This window comes from Plutella xylostella, chromosome 6 (genome assembly GCF_932276165.1).
Source record: "Plutella xylostella chromosome 6, ilPluXylo3.1, whole genome shotgun sequence".
NCBI lineage: Eukaryota > Metazoa > Arthropoda > Insecta > Lepidoptera > Plutellidae > Plutella > Plutella xylostella.
The window spans coordinates 773,446-794,940 of record NC_063986.1 but is presented as its reverse complement, the minus strand read 5'-3'; the positions used below and the strand labels follow the sequence as shown (position 1 = coordinate 794,940).

General features: G+C 37.3%; 1 protein-coding gene across 1 annotated transcript; it reads right to left on the bottom strand.

Annotated features, from left to right (window-relative positions):
- Positions 1 to 3,782: 3,782 nt before the first annotated feature.
- LOC105389986 lies at positions 3,783 to 16,899 on the bottom strand. The gene is made up of 3 exons (XM_011561197.3): positions 16,705 to 16,899; positions 10,943 to 11,524; positions 3,783 to 4,152 (listed from the first exon to the last, which is right to left on the bottom strand). Exons 1-3 carry the CDS (start codon positions 16,717 to 16,719, stop codon positions 3,988 to 3,990), a joined length of 762 nt encoding a protein of 253 aa, XP_011559499.3. The 5' UTR covers positions 16,720 to 16,899; the 3' UTR covers positions 3,783 to 3,987.
- Positions 16,900 to 21,495: the final 4,596 nt, after the last annotated feature.

Here is a 21,495-nt window from a genome sequence, read left to right as displayed (position 1 = left end):
ATTTTTCCTTACATTTCCCAATTTTATCTTCTATCGATTGAAAACAGTGCCTCGAAGTGGTATTTTGAGTTTTGGAAAAAAGAAACTAGAAGCGTGATACATACCTGGTTAATATGGTGGATGCTCGATGGTATTTGTTGAGTTTTGGCCCAAAAATTCATTCACAATGATGGTCATTGTGCGAAGGCGCATTATCGCGGTGAAAATCTTTCTAGTTTTTTTTTCCACACATCTGGCCTTCTTTGTCCAATTTGCTGTATTAAATTCCACATAACGCGCAAATAATATTCTTTCTGGCAAGAATTCCGAGTGCACAACACCACGACAGTCAAAGAAAACAGTCAACATGACTTTGACTAACAATCGATGGAAGACAAAAAGGAAAAATCGCCGCGAGTACTAAACACAACTCTGGAAACAGCGTTTAAAAATTTTTTGTGATGATTGGATAATTCGTTGGCGTATGTGTATTGTTTTTGAAGGAGCATACTTTGAAGTGATAAAATAAATTTGGATGAATAACAATATTTTTTTGTTTTATTGATCCAGTCCCGATACTTTTTACACAGAGTAGTATTTTATTAAAGTTAATATTATTTTCTGCATTCATTGAAAGCAAACATGACCTGAATCAATCAAAAAACCTTCTCTAATTTAATAATTTACTGTGGAAGGTAAGATAAAGTAATAGTAGACTCGAGCTAATTGTAGGTACCAACAAAAGATTTCTCGGGAAAACTACAGATTTTGGCCAGATTTAGTAGTAGTTTGCTATAATAATCTATGCTCGCAAGGATTGAGTAAAATGCCTATAAATGATCGCTGATCTATCATATATACAATATCAAGAAATATTAATTAAATTAATTGTCTTTATATGGTTTTTTTTTCACTGAAATACCCAGTTATTTCGATCTCTGGCGACCCCCCTACAGAAGCTTCGCGACCCCCCAGGGGGTCGCGACCCACAGGTTGAAAAACACTGCCCTATACCATGAGACATTATGGCAGTTTGATATTATCGACTCATATCTGCTCTGCTCCACCATGAAGAAATAATTAGGTCTGTACTTCCATGGTACTTCCGAAGTACCTCAGATTAATGATGATCTGGCGCTTACACCGCGGGCGCGCCTCGTACGGACGTAGACGGAAGATGCAGATGATCTTAAAATAATGGCAAAAAATTGGGGACCAACACCGATTCGGAAAACTTAAACTAGTTACATAACACTTAATATTACTATTTTGCATAACAGCCATGTAGTAGTTATAAGTTATCGCATATGGTGGAATTCAGATCCATTGGACTCTTGTATTGGCTCAAAAGACTTGAGTTTTCACTATCGCACTCTACCTTAAACTCTTATTCCCTCCATCCAAAGGTTGTCTGGCAGAGATCGCTTTTAGTGATAAGACCGCCTTTAGTACCCTAATTAAGTTCATCATCATTAGCCTACAGCAGTCCACTGCTGTACGTAGGCCTCTCCCAAAGCACGCCACTAGATGCGATATTTAGCTTTCCGCATCCAAATTAAGTTACAACTTGTGTATTTTATTAATCTTTTTGGGTGTACAAATAAAGTGTATTCTATTCTATTCTATAATCGGTTTTGTCTATGGTGGAAAATCCCAACAAGTTACTGTGACTTGTTGGGAATTTTTATTTTTATAATCCCAACTAGTTACAGTGTTACAGTTGTATGTGACACGTTGGGAATGAAGGAAAAAGGTGTTTCAACGAGTAACAGAGTGTGGACTGATGGGAATTTTGAACATAAAATTCCTAACGAGTAACAGTGTGACTGGTTGAGGTGTGACTGGCTGGGAACAAAGGTTTTCTACGTATTGTTTTATTTATACTTACCAAGTTCCTCAAAACATGGATCCACCTGACCGCCGCATCATTCCGGCTCATTGATCAAAATATCCAGTGGGTATATAAGAAATTAACAAAATTGACGAAGAAGATTTTTTCCTACCTACATTTATTCGCTTCCAAAAAGCTTAAGCCCATATCAGTAACAAACAACAATAAAACCACGTAGAGGCTTCGCCAACAATGCAAGCCGCATCACAATGGGCATCACACGGACGAACGGTAGCTGCTGTCACACATAATGCTCTTAAACTTTGTTGTTAAATGTTGAAGTGTTTTTTACTTCTTTTGTACAGTTTTGTACTGTGACTCATTCGATATGGAGATATTTTTGATATATTTATGTGTTATGAATTAAACTGTAGGTACCATAACCAAGGCGGGTAGCCGGTAGTGGCTGGATGAGGAAGGCCGAGGACCGAGTGTTGTGGCGCTCCTTGGGAGAGGCCTATGTCCAGCCGTTGGATGATTATTTGTAAAAGTATCTGAGCAGAAATCGTTAACGGAAAACTTTGCTGATCATTTTGTCAAAGGCACTTCTCTTAGTAGGTATTAACCTAGTTTATTGAGGAGATACAATAATAATTTATGCCACTTATGTTTTAAAACTTTATTTTTTTATTTGTAAATCTAGGTAGGTAATTAAATTTAATACAACTTACGTTTATTTTACAAAGGTATACTCGTGGAGGTAGATGCCTCGATGTGTGAATATTTTACAAATACATATATTTATTCTCAAAGTTTACATACATTTGGGTATTCTGGAATGATTGGGTGTTACAGACTAGTCTACGCACATAGTAGGTATACACATTATATACATATAAATGAGATTGGTGTATTTCGTTATGTACAAGTTAATTCTTTAAATCTAAACAATGAACATTATTTATTTTACTAACTACTTATACATAGTAGGAAATAAAATAAAAGCCGCCTACCATTCCTTCATGAAATATCATAATCATAATTTAATATTGTACTTCTTAATATTTAGATTATTTAGTAGGTATTTCCTAAAATGGCTGGAATTAGTAACATATCCTCAAAAAGTCGTTTGAATCAATGAATATCATAAAGCTCACTTAGATTTGTAAGGTGAACCTACAATAGTGAACAGTTCAGTTCTGAACACACAAGAGACTTTCATTAAATTGACTGAAATTAGAATTAGTTATTACATTTGATATTTTTTTTCACTCAGTTCCTAGCTCTGAATTAGTACCTCAATGATCTGAGACTTAAACTATGAAGAGTATTCATTTACTGATATCTATTTTATCAAATTAATAGCAACACACGGTATAAAAATCGATCTTTACTTCTTGGGCAGATTTAAAAAAAATGAGCTGAATAGAAGCTGGAACCTCAATCATATTTTGTGATCTATACAACAGTCAAAGACACATGCCTAAATTTCTTTGAAAATTATCTATATTATTCATTTTATATGTCTGAGTATACTTGTAAAAAGGTTACCAGATCAGGGCCTCAAGTCTGCTAAGGAATAGCGACTTAATGTTGTGTCGCCTGAATGGTTTTCCGACTTTAGGTATCCGTTTTATCTTGGTTAGTGATAAGTAGAACAATATGAAACACTTATTACTGTTTATTAACGTTAGTTCTTTAGAAAAGATGCAATAAATATTTTCTAAAACGCAGATAACGAATATACGAGTACCTATCTGCTTTGCTAAACCCATGCTGCCGACACACAACTTTTTCGTCATTCCTTAGCAGACTTGTGGACCAGATTTGACAGCGGTATTTCCCCAGACGAGTTAACTTGGCACTTGGCTGACAAGAACCATTGGATGAAGATGGGCAATCCTTGATCTAATCAACATGAAATCTAGCTCTTATAGCCCAGGTGCCAAGGTAATTAGCCCGAGTTGTACGAGAGTGTCAGCGCTGACGCCAGTATACAAACTTCTACGAATAGAGGATGTTGCAAGAGAGTAAACCGAAAAGGAGACATGGGGAGATTTAGGGGGTAATTCTAAAGTCTTCTGGCTTATTATACTCTTTTTAAGACTCTAACGTCTTCCCGTTGACCACCTCTAAACCCTCACTTGCGAAAACTGCCTGACAACCCCGCCATCTTGTCAGACTCTCGTCCGCTCCACTTGCGCCTGGAAGCCGGCGGCGTCGGACGCGGTGTAGCGGACAGTCCGCACCTTGTTGTCCGCGTCCAGCAGCCGGTAGTACCCGCGGACCACGTCCCCGGAGCGCGACTCGTGCGCCATCTTGGAGTCGCCTGTCCGGCCGTCCTGGAAACGAGATGGGGATAGGTTTAGGGTTGTCGATACTATCATTTGTACACCAATACTATACAGATCATCGAGTTATACAGGGTGTTGCAAAATTGGTATACTAAGCCGAAACCTACATGTGCAGCATAGTATATCTAGGCCCGAAACTGAAATCAAAATTTGGAAATTCGCGTAAAAAAAAAATCCATAGTAAAAAAGTCACGTGACTAAAAAAGTTTCTATGGAAAATGTTTTTTTTTTTCTAGAATTTTCAAATTTTGATTTCAGTTTCAGGCTTAGATATACCATGCTGCACATGTAGGTTTCGGCTTAGTATACCCTTTTTGCAACACCCTGTAGATACAGTTGTTCGTGCCATGATCATCGAGTCATAGGTAGGTGAAGAAGCAACTTGCTCGATACTGGGAATGGGTGGACGCGGAAAGCATCTGATTACATCCAGTAACAATTTAAGATGACGATGACGAGTGCTCCAATTGAAGCCATCCATTTGGACGAAACAATGTTAATTTTGAGAATTCATCATTTGGCTAGGCAGAACCTACGTACCTACTTTATTAAGATTTCATCACTATGCAAAACCAATCAGTGGTGGTCCCCACCCAGAAACAAAGCGCTGGAATGCGACCAGCAAGGTCTAGGTTTGTGCGCGCAACCTCCATCACTCACTCTATACACGACTAACGAAGTAATCACATTTCGATACAATAATTGGTCTTGACCGTCGCCATGTGAGGGCAAGTGCGTGGCCGAATGCTGGTCGATCGGCGGGTGAAGGGCATCCGGAAACACCCATGTCAAACAAGGACGCAAAAGTCACGGTTTCAAGTTTTGGCTATGAATGAGTGAAAGTCACCTATCAATCATACCCTAAATGATAAAATGCAAGTAAAATATGGTTATGATAATGATATCCTAAATCACCTTGGGACTTTCGAAAAAGACCTGAAAAATTCACGAAACCTGCTAACCTGCTTGATATTTTATATTGGGTAAAGTCTCGATTTGTAGTTTCCGTGAGTCACATAAAGGGTCCCTGCTGAAAATCAGCGCTGCAGGTACATTATGTACTTGCAGCAATTGCTGAGCTCGGGGCCTTTTTGGCGCTGCGCTGATGCACCATCTACACAGGCTGGCCAATATTTAAGTTATTTTATTTATTTTTTAGGAATTTAGTTTAGTTTTTATTTTTATGTCATTTTTTTCTGGTGTTATTAATTTTATATTCAAATAGTATCTGATGTTTTGTTGTATAATTATGTTTTTGTTTTGTTGTATTTTTCGGTGTATTTGTGCAGCACCAAATAAAATCTTTTTCTTTCTTTTCTTTCTTTCTTATAAATATTCAGGTATTTTTATGAACTCTCCATAGTTTGGATCTTATTAGCTTAACCGATTGTTTAGTTATTGATGATGGTGTCGATGATATCTTTTTGAACAATCCTGTATGAAAAGTAACTTTGATTTTATTTGAAAATGGTAACCTCGATGCGCGTAAATTATAGTGGTATCGACCTTCATGAATTAGAAATTGAAGTTCACACTATGTAGATACAACGTGTATAATTAACAAATTGGCAAGGTGCCAACACTTACACGCCCCTCAAGCAGTAATTGTTTCATTAAAATTCCGTATTATACTTGTTTCAACGAAGGTCCAATAAATTTTACGATATTGCCTATTTGCATTTTGAATGTATTTATCAAATACCATCCATCTCATTATTATTTACTGAACAGAATAAAACTGATTAGATTTGCAAAGAACTTAAGATTTTATAATTATTCAAGGATAATAGATAATTTAATATTACTTATTAGGTATTTACCGTTTTGGACTTATCCATTATTACAGTAAAGTATGCTTCAATAAAATAACTGGATTGCAAAAAAGTTTATTGGTCTCTTAAAACATGTCGTTTTGAAAGTGCCCAGCATGCAGGTAAGCCAGATGCTGGGTACTTCAAGTATTGTTGAAAATCAAAATCAAAGGAAAAAGAAACATACATTTAGGTACGTAATCTACACTTTTCTATCACATTGGTCTTCTTTGACTCTTAATAAATCTTTGTCCATGCAAACTTAAGTACATACAAAATGTATGGGAAGTAGATTTTTACAAGTACAATAAGCTTTAAGCTCCTGGAGGTCGTCCATGTACCTAGTTAGTAGTTACCTTCACTATCAGGTTCGCAATCCGACACGGATATAAACACCCAATTGGTTTGCTCCTAACATAGATAAATATCAATAAATTACGCACAATATCGAATCGCTCCTATTGCCAGCCTGGGGGGTCACTCTACAGGGTGTTGCAAAATTGGTATTCTAAGCCGCAACCTACATGTGCAGCATGGTATATCTTAGCCCGAAACTGAAATCAGAATTTGGAAATACGTGAAAAAATAACATTTTCCATAGTAAAAAGTCACGTGACCAACAAAGTTTCTATGGAAAATGATATTTTTTCGCGTATTTCCAAATTCTGATTTCAGTTTCGGTGTCACGCAATCGGCACGCTTAAAATAACGATATCTTTAGTGCCAATTTCTCCATAGTCGGTTATCTAACCGACAGGGATTGATTTATAAATTAAACGTCATCTCCATATAAAATTCATGACAGATGTGTCAAAAGTCAACCTCTAATACCTGCTCTAACCGACTATGGAGAAATTGGCACTCCTGTTGTAGTTTCGCAAAAGCAAATCTGCAGCGCTAACCACGACTTTATTTGAGTGCGAATTCTTGTTCATTCGTTTAGATTTAGAGAATGACCCCTGGCTATGCGTAGATATTAGAGGATATTATGTGATACTGATAAAGCCAGGTATTCGATTATCAGCCGCAGTGAGCTTGATCTAGTTAAGTAAGCACTAGACTCAGGTTTACTACAATGTAACAGAAATATTTAAATCTAATAAATACCTATCTTGTTCAGCAATAAAATGGCACAACTTAATGATTGTGTGTGAAGTCTACTTTTAAGGGCACTTCTATAGTTTAATGTACTTACGTATTTGTGTATGTAAGCCGTAAGCTGACAAGTTACGTAGAAACTTCGTAAAATGTAAAAATATGATACGTAATAAAGCCAAAAACTCGCCGTCGTAACAACCTTATACGGGTAATACGAGCATGTTTGCGGATAAACGAGTTATATTTCGAGGTTGCTTACTGTCGGAACTTTCGTAAGTAACGTCACCGTCACGATCACGTAGGCACTGCCCTATAAGCACAGGTCACTCTAGCTTACGGAAAACGAAGATTCAGAACGCTGCAGTGCTAACCACTATTCTGTTTCGTTGCAATAAACGTATCGATTGCATGACAACTATCGTTCGTTCGTCTTTTGCAATCTAGAGTATCCCTTCTGGATTTTGGTGTGACGTTTCATTTTACGTAATGACTGGCTGAGCGACTGTAACCTTAACATTTTAACGAGTGCAGTGCACTGATTTTTGCTGGGTATCGAAGGGTAGCCACTCTTACAATACATTTACATTGTCAGTATGGGAAATTCTGAGTAGTGAAGACAAAGATGCAAACACATACCTCAAACATAATACGATTTCCACTAGGCTAGGAGAGAAATGTCCCATAGACATCCCACCCAAACTTAATAATAAATCAGACAACGAACGAAGTAAATGCCCTCCAAAATCTCCGGGAACACGAGTCACTCAACATTTGAGCAATGAAATAAAAATAATATAAAACGTACTTTTCCATAATTACCCAGAATAAAGTATTAAGCTACAAGCCCGATGTTAGTGGCTCACCGTATAGTAAAATCGGTGCTGACCATGGCATTGCGTAACGACCACACCTCTCCGCTTTGTTGGCTGCGCGTAACATGGCTGTACCGATGGCAAAAAGGCGATGACGAAAACACAATTTTTCCTGAGATTTGAGAGTTACTCCTATGAAAGTTGCTTATTATGATGGGTACATTCGCTGGCCAATGTGAATGTCACTGATTGAATTCCTCCCCGTATACTTGCAACGATGTATTTATTAATGTTATACCTGAAAGAGGGGTGGGTGGATGCTTGTAAAGGTCTGTACCGTGCAGATGATAATGTGTGCACAGACTCACGAAATTTCAGTAGGAAAGAAAAGTACGCACCCGGTATTCAGGAAACTTTGGGCTCACTTTAATTTACTGAGTACGTAATGTTTTTTTAAAGGTACTTTTATCAATTTATAATGTTTAGAAGAATGTTAAAGTTTTGTAAGAAGTATGTTTTATTCTGATTGATATTGCTGTATTTCCCTTTTCTTTGGAATGAATGTCAGTTAAGCAAACTGAAAAAACTTAAATTTGCATATTTGGTAAGCTTTTTTGCTATCGACCCCGGCAGTTTCGTTCAAGAGCGCACTCACTGCACGCATTAATGAATGGCGGTGATCGTTCGTTCTACAAGTTACTGTTACTATAGTTTTTTTTATATTTTTTCTATCTCAGGCTATGTCAAGGTCATTGACCAATCAGGCAGAAATGGCTTCGAATCAATGATTACTAGTTTCAATCTTCTTATTGTGAGATAGTTGTGAATTCAACTAGGTGTGTAATTTCGGTGTCCACTGCGGAATTATGTGTTTTGTAACCCATTTTCTGTATAAGGTTTCGTTATAAATATTGTTGGCATGGCAAGTTGGCAAGCCTATAAATTAAGTGATATGCAAGCCTTCTGCTCTTTGTTTACCATGTTTATTTATTTATTTATTTATTTATTTAATAACTTAAAACCTATCATTACAGCTACTCCAATGCGATAGGCAAGCAAACAGTTTTTAGTTAAAATTAAACCCTAGAGAGTTTAGAGCTTCTAGAGATCCTTGTGCAGGTAAGTACAGCTATTAAGTGTTTGTAACACAGTACTAAATATCTTTCTAACAGATTCATAGTTATAAGTACTTATTTAATCTATTAACCTAAGTACCTACTTCTAGTTCGATTACTGTCAATAAAATCCCACCTTTAATGTTGTGATATATTTTTTCTTTCATCGCATAGTAACTTAATTATAGTTCTCGTGTTTGCAAACGTTGCTAAATCTCATTCATAATTTGTGAAACAGCCCATTAATAATTCACTATAGAAAGGCTATAATTTACATCCTACACCTAACTAACGATTATTCTAAGTGCAACCTTCACATTAATGGGCCAAGTAAAACGTCTAAAGAGAAATAACTCCTAACTACTCAATAATTTTAGTTGCTAAGCCACCCTGTTGCTATGAGAAGTAGACCTGCATAATTATAGGCATTTATGATTGCAATAAAGATCAATTTCGTTTGCACGTGTTGAAAGCTCGTGTTAAAACAATAAGCAGACAATAGTTGAAATATATCCGTCAAGATTTAAGATAATGACAGCCAGTCATTATGTCTTGTGTTTAAATTAAAGGTTAATTTGACTGTTCATTCTATAATGTTGACATGAAAAGGTCATTATTTTGTTTTATTAATAGTAAACGAGAGCAATTTAATCTATGAAAGACATTTAACTGAATTAATAATATTAACAAAACAACCCACTGCTTTTCTGCTTATTGTCAGCTTTTACAAATACAAATTCAAGACATTACAGAACTAAATTTTGCTACCTTTAACTCACTTTAACTGACGGAAAGCATGAAATATCTATGACCTTTTAGTAATGTACTGACCAAAAGTTTTTAGGAAATACAATTTACGCTCTTTTTGACTAAAAACAAGTTAAGGTAGTTGCAAAATTTTGATTGAACGATTCCATCGATGCATGAAGTTGTTTTGCCAACGAATTTCACACTTTCCCGCGATGCGAGACATTGAATTGCTGATCAGAAACTCTAGAAATACCTTTTTTACGTTCATGGGTGTTAATAATTTACCAAGCATAGAAAACGTCTCTGTTTTGATTCAAAAGCAGATTAATCTTAATCTTTATAAACTTTATTATAAAGTTGAGTTTCTGAGCGCTGAAGATAATAATCTCATTCGAGCACGGTTACGTTTTATATTAAACTAGCTGTTCCCGCGCGCTTCGCTTCGCCTTAAAAAGTTTTCCCGTGGGAATTCCGGGATAAAAAGTAGCCTATGTTTTTTCCCAGGGTCTAGACCGTATGTATACCAAATTTCATTCAAATCCGTTCAGTAGTTTTGGCGTGAAAGAGTAACAGACAGACAGACACAGTTACTTTCGCATTTATAATATTAGTAAGGATTGTATTGTCTTTTATAGTTGTTGCTCATACTTAGGTAGGTACTTAATCTTCTTCCATGGTTTATTTACGTTACTTCCAAGTTTACGAAACATTATTAAACTGTGTAGACTGTGGTCTGCCCGTGTGAGATCAGATGATACGCCCGCAATCCTGACCTTAATTTGCCTTAATGTAGAGCGCAATGATTCGCACATATAATATGTTTTATAAAAGTTAACGTGCCGTGAAATTAGTAAATACTTACTTACATTATGCCACTGGCTCACAGGATCTTATAATTTGTTAAGTATTTATCGTCTCATTTCAAAACAACCATTAATGAAGATCATAAATTCATAATTCGTCAGAGACCTATGAAGATGCTAAGTTGCTGGCTGATGATGACTAAATGAATCTTAGACAGGCAGTCCATTATGGTTGAATGCAGAACACCAAGAACAAAGTATTGCAGCGCTAATTGCGTGTCATCGTCCAGCACTGGACGACTATTTCATTGGGTAACGATGGCACACGTCACGTCACCTTAAAACCTATCCATTTCTGACCCAAGATATACAATACCAATTCAACTTACATGCACTTTATAAGCGTAGCTGTACTTAGGGGCCTTGTCCTCCGGCTGCCTCCGGTAGTGGGCGAGGTTCAGCGGGCTTTCCTTCACGTACTTGATCTGCCTCAGCTGGAAGGGTTCCCGGTCTGTCAGCAGCATATGGTCTGAAGGTACATGCACGTGCTTGAACCCTCGCAGATCCAGTGGAGCCCGCGGACTGTCGTGCAAGAAGCCGTAGAGCAAACCCGGATCTTTCGTCACCTCTTTCGGGAGATCATTGGCAGTTTGCGAGACAAACGACACTGCGTTCTGCTCGTATTGAGGATAAGTTCGTTTGGGTACCGAGTAGTCTATGTTAATCGGTCTGCCTAGTCTCTGGTAGGCTCGCGCTTTGTCGTACTCGGACAGTTTCGTGTCTGGGTCGTCTACGTACGCTGCTAGAGCGTCGTCGAGGTGTTTGTAAGTTTTGTAAGCATATTCCGGCTTGGTGGCTCCGGGGCCGGTGTCGTCGTATTTGTTCTCGACGGCGAAGCGGATCTGGGCATCGGACGCCGCCGACCGGTGATCGAAGGCGGAGGTGATGCTGAGCAAGGAGAGTAAGGATACCTGGAAGAAGAAAGGTGGTTGTTAACGATATGAAGACAAAGATTAAGACGTTGATGGCCAAACTACAACAATCCTTGTTAATATTAATTGTATCAGTCTTCCAGCAAGAGTCCTACGTGTATGATGCACTGTAAATGGTAAATACACTCTGAAATTGAAGATCGCATTGGATTATCATGAGTATGACCCTAATTTGAACTTTTTGTAAGAAATTCCTAAAACACTTTTCACGATCGTATACTTGGAAACAATTGAAAAATAACACTAATTACAATTGATTACAGTACTTAACACATTAATTAAAATTTCTAACGTATGAGGAAACTGCAAGCGGGTGTATATTTGTACGTTCCTCACCACGCGTCAAGTGCATACAGACGTACGTGAGTTGAGTTCCGTAGTCGCTTCCACTTGCGTCGCTTTCTCCCGAGGTGATTATCTTAAACGTAATAAATTGCCTTATTTATTTTACGGTGTACGGCTCCTTTTACGGTTTCCTTGTGTATGTTTGATGTGATCTTCTACTTCTAAATTCTACTTTCTTAGATGGAACGGTAGATATGATACTATTATTCATTCCTGAATCCAGCTTTGAAATTTTGAAAGAAGAATGAAGTACGAATTAGAAATAACTAAAGTCTAACAAACTTTATCAATACTGATTGGAAAAAAAGGTTGACCTACCTACTACTTATGAACGGATGGATAGAATTTGATGCACAGAAGATAGTGTAGCTTCGATGATTTTAAATGTTCCAGTTTTTTATCAAGTTTAATAAGAGTCTGATCTACATTTTCAGGTATTCGTAACTCATATTAGGTAGCTTATATGTTATTGGATTGCTATAAGATACCCTGATAGACAATACGTGTTTCTATCGATAATAACTCAGTAATGAGTCTGCATTCTGTTCCACTAACCCGAAGCATCACATAGCTGATAATTAATTCAATATTACGTTATGCGATATACCTACCTGTCGCATTTTGCGAAAGTGGCCTCTAATGTTATGTAATTAATGGTCCTTTAAGATTGTTTGTTTTTTCGTTAGATTGGTAGATGATGTTACAAGAGAAACTCGATGTAAGTAAATAATGTAAAGAAATACATTTTATTTCTGAAGTAGGTTAATGCATTTAGAAGGTGAATAATATTATTATGCATTGCATATTATGTGACAATTTTAACAAATATTTATTTAATGAATTTAAAGTCTAAAGTCAAAGGGGTCGTAGCGTAGGTAGGTGCCTGTCATTTTGTTTTGCTATAAATATTGCATTGCACTAGTTATAAATTGAACCATTCATTTACCGTGGGTTCATTCATAAAAAGACCAGATATCTAGTTCAGCTATTCAGCAGTTTAAAATTCATTCATCTCTTTTTCTGCTCTACTTTTTTAGGACAGTGACCTTGACAGTGTCGCATCTTACGATAGTAAAGTTAGTAAGATACCTATTACATAAATATATTTACTACGGAGATGAATACGTATACTTTATTACCATAAAGATCGTTTACTATTTCTCATGCATTTTGTAAGTATATTTTTCGTTGCTCATCATCATCGTAGTCAACTTGCATTAGACATTACATAGGCCTCTCTCAAGGAGTGCCACAACACAGTCCTAAGCCTTTCTCATCTAGCAAATAGCTACTATCTTTTCGATTGACTTAAATCTACCCTAAATTTCATTAATTTTGCTATCAATAAAGTATTATTCTTTTCTACCCTTGGTACAGCAGGAAACTATGCGATCTACCTCCGAGTCATTGTGATTTGACCACAGAAAGCAATGATGGCTGTACCTACATATAATGCCCGTGACTGACTGAGCAATAATCACCTTGAACAATGCAATGATGATGATATTCCCCGTACTGCGTCGAATCAAACAAATTACTTTTCGTATATAGCTGCAAAATTTACGCCAGTTGTTCCTGATGATAACTGTTCTTCCAGAAACCAGCATGATGATTGCCAATATCCAATATGAAACGAGAAGAAGTACATAAAGAACATTTTATACCCCCGAACCGAATTTAATGAAACATCAAGCTACTTCTCATTCTCAACAGCAGAAAGTCTGATGGGTTTAGCCATTTCGAAGCTAGGCACCTAGATACACATCATAGCTCATATAAGTACATATCAAACTCGAAACAAAGTTGGAGATTAGAGTCGTTTGGAGATTAAAAACATGACCTCTGCAAGATTGCAATCGGCAAACAAAACAATAATAAAATGTAGCAAATCTGATAAAAGCCCGTGGGAATGCATCCACGAGCGAGATGGCGTCATGAGCTCATTACAATACAGGGGGGTCACTTCTCTACGACGAAAAAACGACGTTTAGGAGCGCTGCTGAGCGAACCATGACTCTATCTCGTTGTATTAAACGTGCCGATTGCACGACAGCTCTCGTTCGCTAGTTTTCGTCAGTATAGAGTAACCCTTCTGGGCGACCTGGATACCTCTCTCACGGAATGTTTTATGACGACTAGAAGAAATATATCTACGCGTGATTGTTTACATCGAAACACTGATATACTCATTATAACCAGATAATGGAATGTGGGTGGAATGATTTTCAAGGAGTGCCTATGCTATGCTAGTCCTATGACACACAGAATGGAAAAGTATTTTTGGGGCTCTGAATCTAGCAAAAATAAGATTGCTATGAACCTTAATAAATAACTATTAATGTACGTAGTGGTTGTATAAGAGAAAGATCTAAGTGGAGGTTTGTGATTGTGGCACTCTTCGGGAGAGGTCTTGTCCACAGCATTCGATGATTTTTGAGTGATGGTGATAACGTTATGGCGGTTTCAGTCGGTAGAAGATGTTGTTTAGTAACCGTAACCTTGTTAACAGCATGTACACAATGTTCAACCTTAGACCCTATCAAGTAAGCTAGCTATCACTCTACAAGAAGAGTATCACTTAGCCATTGCATAAATATTTTTTGTAGGTCAACAAACATAATATATGCCTACTCAAAATAGATTTTGTTTTGTTCTCATTGCTAAATGTAATAGTATATTGTAATTAATAGTTGTGGTAGAGGTCTTTAGAGTTTTAACGACACTGACAATAAATATTGCAGCCTTGAAGTGTCTCGAAAGAAATGTTGAGTCCCATTCATCAAGTTGTGTCATTGGGAGGCGGAAGAAAAGTGTTATAAATTTGAATGTATTACTATTTTAAATTTATGTAATAACTGTGAATCTTACGGATACACCTAATACCGGATTTTATAAAATTCTAGACTAAAAATTAAGCTTGTGCAAAGTCCTGAACTTGATTTTATATATTTAAGTACCTTATGATTTTTCATGAGACACTTGTGTAAATTTAATAGTGTAACTGATACATTACTACTGTCCGGACTTAGCTTACTAGTACAGTAGGTATACTCGGTACTGTCAAACGAAGTTTCGGAGTGATGATGCTGGCTGCCCTAACCTAACTCTATCTCTTGCGTGCTCTATTATACAGGCTGTTGTATAATAGAGCACGCAAAACTTGCTTGCTTGTTCAAAAAGCCTTCACGAAGCCCCAAGGAAGTGACTCAAGAGGTCATTCTGAACAAATTTCGGGGTTCCCCTCATCTCGCCTAATCTTTATTGCCCTAAACTCGTTTCGCATAACTCGTAAGGTCTAAACTTTTTTGGTAGAATCATCACTTCGCCTAGAATTATGTGGCATAGGACTCGTTTCGTCTAAAACTCTTTTGGCACAAACGACTTGAAACACCTAAGTCTCGTTTGCTCAAATTGTTCGTATGGGTATAATCATGTTTCTCCTAATATTATCTTAATAAATACTATATTACGTATGTTGTAAATCTACAAATTGTGGTATTTTTCTCCTACATCCCGAAAATCACGATATTGAATGATCAAAATATCGAAAGTGAATGACCATTATAATGATTACAAACGCCATTAAACCCCATGGATAGGAAAGATAGGTGCGACGACGAGCAAAGCGAGCGTGTTAGGTGCACATTATCGTCAAAAGCAAAGCGGAGCGCAGCGAAGCGGAGCGGAGCGTTTCCTACATAGCGGTTACAATACAAGGCACCAGTTTGCGCTATGTAGGGAGACGCTCCATCAAAGTTAAAGCCAAAGGAATATTATTACTTTGTATAACCTATGCCATGGCATTCTTAGGCTATTCAATATTTGGCCATACCATTATTAGACTAAACAAGATTATGCGAAATAACTTTTTACTAAAAGAGATTTATGCCATACGATTTTCGGCGAAACGAGACTTTGACCAAACGTTACTATGCAATATGAGATTAGGCAAATAAATCTTAGGCCAAAAAAGGTAGAACCCAAATTTCGTTCTACGAGTTTTATTTATTCACGAAAAAAACCTTTTCCATAGAAACATGTTGGTCACGTGACATTTTACTATGGAGAACCACCAAATCAGTGGAGCCCTTCTACAAAATTTTGTCACTTAAAAATTATGATGATAATGGGCTAATAAGCTAAGATTATGTTTTTTAATGCATTGTATACGTACTCTAAGGGTATGCTAAGTTAGGCGATCTATTACAATGTCTGTGTGTGATTAGTGCAATAATTATAATTAGCCTCTTCGAGGGCGTTCTACACACGCGATTAATATCCGTAAAATGTATAATTAAATTAATAAATATCACGCTCTAGTTACTGTGGCCAGTGACACTGAAAGTTGCTGAAATTGTTCCGAAACTACGGTTTTCAGTTGGTTTCAGTATGCGTAGTTTTTTAGACTGTTAAAAAGGTACTACTACTATAATTTTGTTGCAGTCCTATGGCACCCCAGAAGTGCAGAGGGTCTCCACTAACGTCCGCCACTTCCGCCTATCTTCGGCTGTACTTTTGGCCTCGCTCCAGCTTAGTCCAGCGGCTACTTACTATAATTTAAGTAAAGATAAATCATTAAATTAATATCTGATAAGTATCTTAATTTAATTTGAATAACCTAACTTTTCTTAATTTGAATAACTTAACTTACCTACTTAAAATACCGTCTCTATAACCAGTCTCTTTAAAGTTACCAGGTGAAGTATCACCAACCCAGTTGATTAAAAAAACCCCTCTATATGAACTTTCTTCAATAAATATTTATAAGAAAATAGTAGTATCTAGTCTAAATCACATCGCAATTCGCAACTTACTTTGAATAAAAACATTTTGCAGTCCTCAAAATGATCCACTGTGTCCGATCCAAGCACAGACTAGAAAAAAATATCACAAAAGAAACAAACACCGACAAAAACTAAATACATTCGCGCGCTTTTCGATTTGAATTTTAAATTAGGAACACAAGTTAATGGCGCGCGCGACTGTTACCGAATGGCGGTCGCTGCAAGGAGGTAGTAGAGAAAGCGACCGTTTATATTTAAACCTCGCACTTCTGACATCAGTCGGAAGTAAATCAATAAAGTTAAGTATATTTTTTCAATAACACCAAGATGATTACAATAAATCTTTTTTGCATAGAACAAAAGTATGGCGTCAGATTTCTTGCTACGAGTGTGGATAAATGTAAACGATGGCGCAATGCACGGCTATGAGTATGATGAATCCATTGCATACTCTTTCTTTATGCTAGTTACATAGATTATAGTAATGTTATTATTACTACAAACATTTACACCTGGTACAATATAAATAACTTCTGTGCAACTATTCTAAAACCTGTAACCTGAACTAAAGGCCGCATTGCGGAAGCCACCAGAAAGCACCACTATAACCACCAACCAGTAGCTGCTAACACAAGCACCTATTTCTTAACATATTTCAGCAAATCATACGCCATGTGATAGTAGGAATAATATTATAGTCTGAACTCTGGACACACCTGCATACTTAAATTATCTTATTAAGTTCTCTACCACATTCCAATGGCACATTTCCCAAAACTGCCGTAAGGGGCGCTGTCATTGCCATTCATTGGACTATTACTTCGGTATCTACTACCACGGATAGAGGGCAATCATCATCAACTGTCAATTTAGCTGGCATATCGACTCTACTTGGACACCAGGAATGGACCCATTTGTAAGAAAATTAGGAGGAAGGTCGTGGAGGTGCTCCTTGTGAGAGGTAAAATACTCAGTTTTGTCCAGCTGTGGATAATAGTGATGATGCCAGTTTATTTATACCTTAAGCATGACTAAACGGGTTCATAATGATAATAATATAGAGATAGAGCTATTATAGTCATTATTACATTAATATATTTGTAACTTAGTTATAAAATTGCGCTCTCGCTGATAAACTTAGTAAAACATGGAAAAGTTGTTCCGAAATTGTGAAATATTTCCTCTACGTTTCTGTAACTTTTTCTAATTTAGATTTGAGTCCACTCTATCATCCGAGTCAGCACAAGGTTACAAATCGATTGTCGATTCGATTGTTATATTCGAATAAGTGTCTCGCGGTCGTGCATTCATGTTGATATGTGAGCTAAACACATGTTGATTTACTACACTACTTACGAGTATGTAAGTACCTAGTAGTAACTACCCTATTGTTCGGTGAATGGTAAAGTTCGGGGCCAAATCGGTAGGCAGAATAGCGTACGTAGTTACCTAATATTAAACTTAGTTATGTAATGTGTATAGTGTTACTGAGATTATTAATTAATTTGCAATGTATTTTGTATGAAGACGAGATGATAGCCATAACAAAGACATTATTGAAAAGAATTCGCTAAGATATACATAGTTTCAATTGAGTTTGAGACTATTATTATAAAACATGGCTTCACATAAATTATTATCCTACTTACGTAAATATGAAACTTACCTATATTCATCAAAAATATACTTTTAGACCCTGAATCCTTCATCGAGATCCAGAATTTCATGCATCGTGATATTCGTGATGAACGTGATGTATGTTGATTTTTTGTATCGAATCAACGATCCTAGATGCCAACCACAGAGATATGGCCATAAAAGACATAGGTACTGTAACTTTTTCACCAGAACATCTCAATAACAACAACAATAACGCACACAGCTACCAGGATCGCAAAGATCTCTCTCATCAATAAGAAAAAAGCTCTCTAATTTCGGCTCGGGCTTGCGGGGTGCGGGCGCGGGGCACGGGGGGGGGGGGGGGGGCGTGATCCATCACCGGAGCCTGTCACTTGCCATTAGCCATGCCGTCCTGGTAGCGGGACCACATGTGGCGGAGAGCTAAGATTGTGTTCTACCCCCGAAAAGAGGGGTGGTATAAGTTGTAGCCGTGTGTCTATGCCACTATGCCATTGGTAAGGTTAAATCTGATGGCGCTGTCGTTTTAAAGAATACCGAGTTGCCTGGCCATCGCGAAAACGGTGACGGCTTAGGTGCTTATGTTGTAAAAGTCTACGATTGTAAAAGATTTTCCCATAAAGTTTTCAAAAGAAACATCGGATGATTTTCTAAAATATATTTTCTAATTAGTAGATGAGTTGCATGCAAATATTATACTTACCCCATTTAATCTGAAGCAAAGGAAATAATCGATTAAATTAAAGAAATCTACATAATATATCCTCGCTGCACAGGAAGTACCTGACAATCTATGGACATGAAATGTAGATATCAGTTAAATACTAATGCTAGTTTATTATGTACTAATAATGCCTGATGATTTCAGGATGGGAATGTCAATGCACCCTAGCTACACATGGTACAGTCGACCGCAGACTAAACTAAATCAGCCTTAATTTTGCCACGTCTTACGTATTTATAAGGTCCCCTTATTTTTATAATTTCAGGTCTTAAATACTTACCTATTTTTGTTAACCATAGCCCAATTGATATCTGTCGCCTACGCTTTCCTAATTTGATAATTTTCAGGCTGTTATTATGTGATTATTATATTCCGCATTAGCATATTCCAGTTCCTGTCCCTGTCACATGAAATATATGCAATAAGTCAAATAGTCCAGATCCCTTTCTCTCAATCTGTCCCGAGCCCACTTATTTGTCAATCCATCTCGCCCCATCACCCATCGCCATCCTCCACTTTAAAACTTTAATCTTTCAATCAGTTGGAGCCTTTAACCCTACTTCACGCGCGAGGTGCGAGCCCGCACCCTTTTTAATAGAGCTTTTACACTAAGTGCCGAGTAGTGGTGCCGCAATCGAAGGCTTAGCGGAAAATTGAGCTTAATTTTGCAGGAAATGTAGGGGTATTTAATGGCTTTAAATGAACTTTGAGTCACCTATTTTAACAGCTGATAGCCTTTAAGTAAGTAGGTAGGTTGAAGGTATAATTTCAGGGGAATTGAAACTCTGTAAGTTACCTAACCTTTAACAAAGTCTATTATTACATTTATTACAGGTAAGTTAGCTGAAGTTAGCAGTATCAAAATGACTGAGGTAAGTGGGTAATTTAAATAGTAACACTAACTTTTAAAAGTTACGTGCTCATTTAGACCGTACACAATATCCTGCTGAACCCACATTTTGCAATAAAAGCCATTGAAAGATCAAACATACAAAACTATGAATTCTACCCACCAGTAGCGTTGCCAGTATGAATGGAAAGATCTCTCTATGCAAGAGTTCTAAAACATTGATAGATGAGCGGGCCCGTACTCCGCTAGGGACAAAGGATGATAGATAACTTTCTCAAACTCCGGCCGTTGTTAAACTGTCGAACACACTTTTGGACAGTTTGACAGGATGCAGTGTTGCGCTGTCAACAGTGCGACCGAGTTGGCAAATGTTTTTGTTAAGTTTGACAAACTAATTTTTCAGATATGTATAAGGTGATCTTTTTTTATAAAATTACCTAGGTGCTTACCTACATATTATTAACAACACTCGGCTTGCTTGCTTGTAAAGTAAATATGATTATGTAACATTCGTCGGGCTGCTGTAACATTCATTTATAGTGGAAATAACTGTTAGAATTGAACTGTAACGAAACCGACATACGTGGCCTTATTTGTGTGAAGCCTCAGTTGGCCGCATCTCTGGCATTAGAGGTTTGCAAAAATTACCTAAAAGGTAAAATAACCCTAAATTCATATAATACCGTGCAAATATTGAGTTTTAACTCCCCCATCTCATCCTGTTGTCAAGCGACAAAATCCGTTGAAATTCGACAAAAAATACGTCCTCCTAACCTAACAAAGCTAGCTTACCGTCGTCCTGTGCTAACGAAAATGTCAATCTTGGTCGGAAAATAAAAATATAATTTCTCCGTTTCTCCACAATGCAGGAGGTGATCCATCACGGCGACGACGGCGACTGATTTTTGAGAATAACCCTCGATATTGCTCTCGGCTCTCGCTCGACCATTTTTGCGCGCTACCGTTTGCTAGGGAAATATAAGATTTTTGTGGCTTGTGTATAATTGTATATGTAGTTATATATCTACCTATATACCTACACATTAAAGATTGTGCACTTCCGATATCATAGCTTTGGAAATACAGGGTTAGTTATTTACGACTGTTTAGTGCCTATACATATTTACAACTAGAGTCGTATATAAGTAATAGCTTACTCCCAACTACAGAGGGTAGGGAGGTAGGGTTACCGACGGCTTCTGTATTAAGACAGGTAGCCGGAAGTGGTTGAAAGAGGAAACCTAAAGAAGCCCATGTCTAGTAGACGATAGTTACTTCATCAAAATGTCCTTCCTCACCTAATTTCAGATTCGTCAGTAGCTATCTATCTACCAATTTATGTTCTTTCTCTTCTGCACTTTTCTTTCATACTTGTACAATTATTGTACCATACAAAGCGACCCACTCACGGAACCCTCAACACTCCAACTGCCCGCGTCGGTGTCCACACGACCCTTGGGACATGGGGTCACTCTACCATAGCGGATCATCCTTGTGGATAGTACGAAGAACTAATCATAGCTCTGCAGCGCTATACAGATTAACCACGATTCTATACTGGATTGTATGACTCTGCATCTCGTTTTGTGTGAAGCTAGTGTAACCCTCC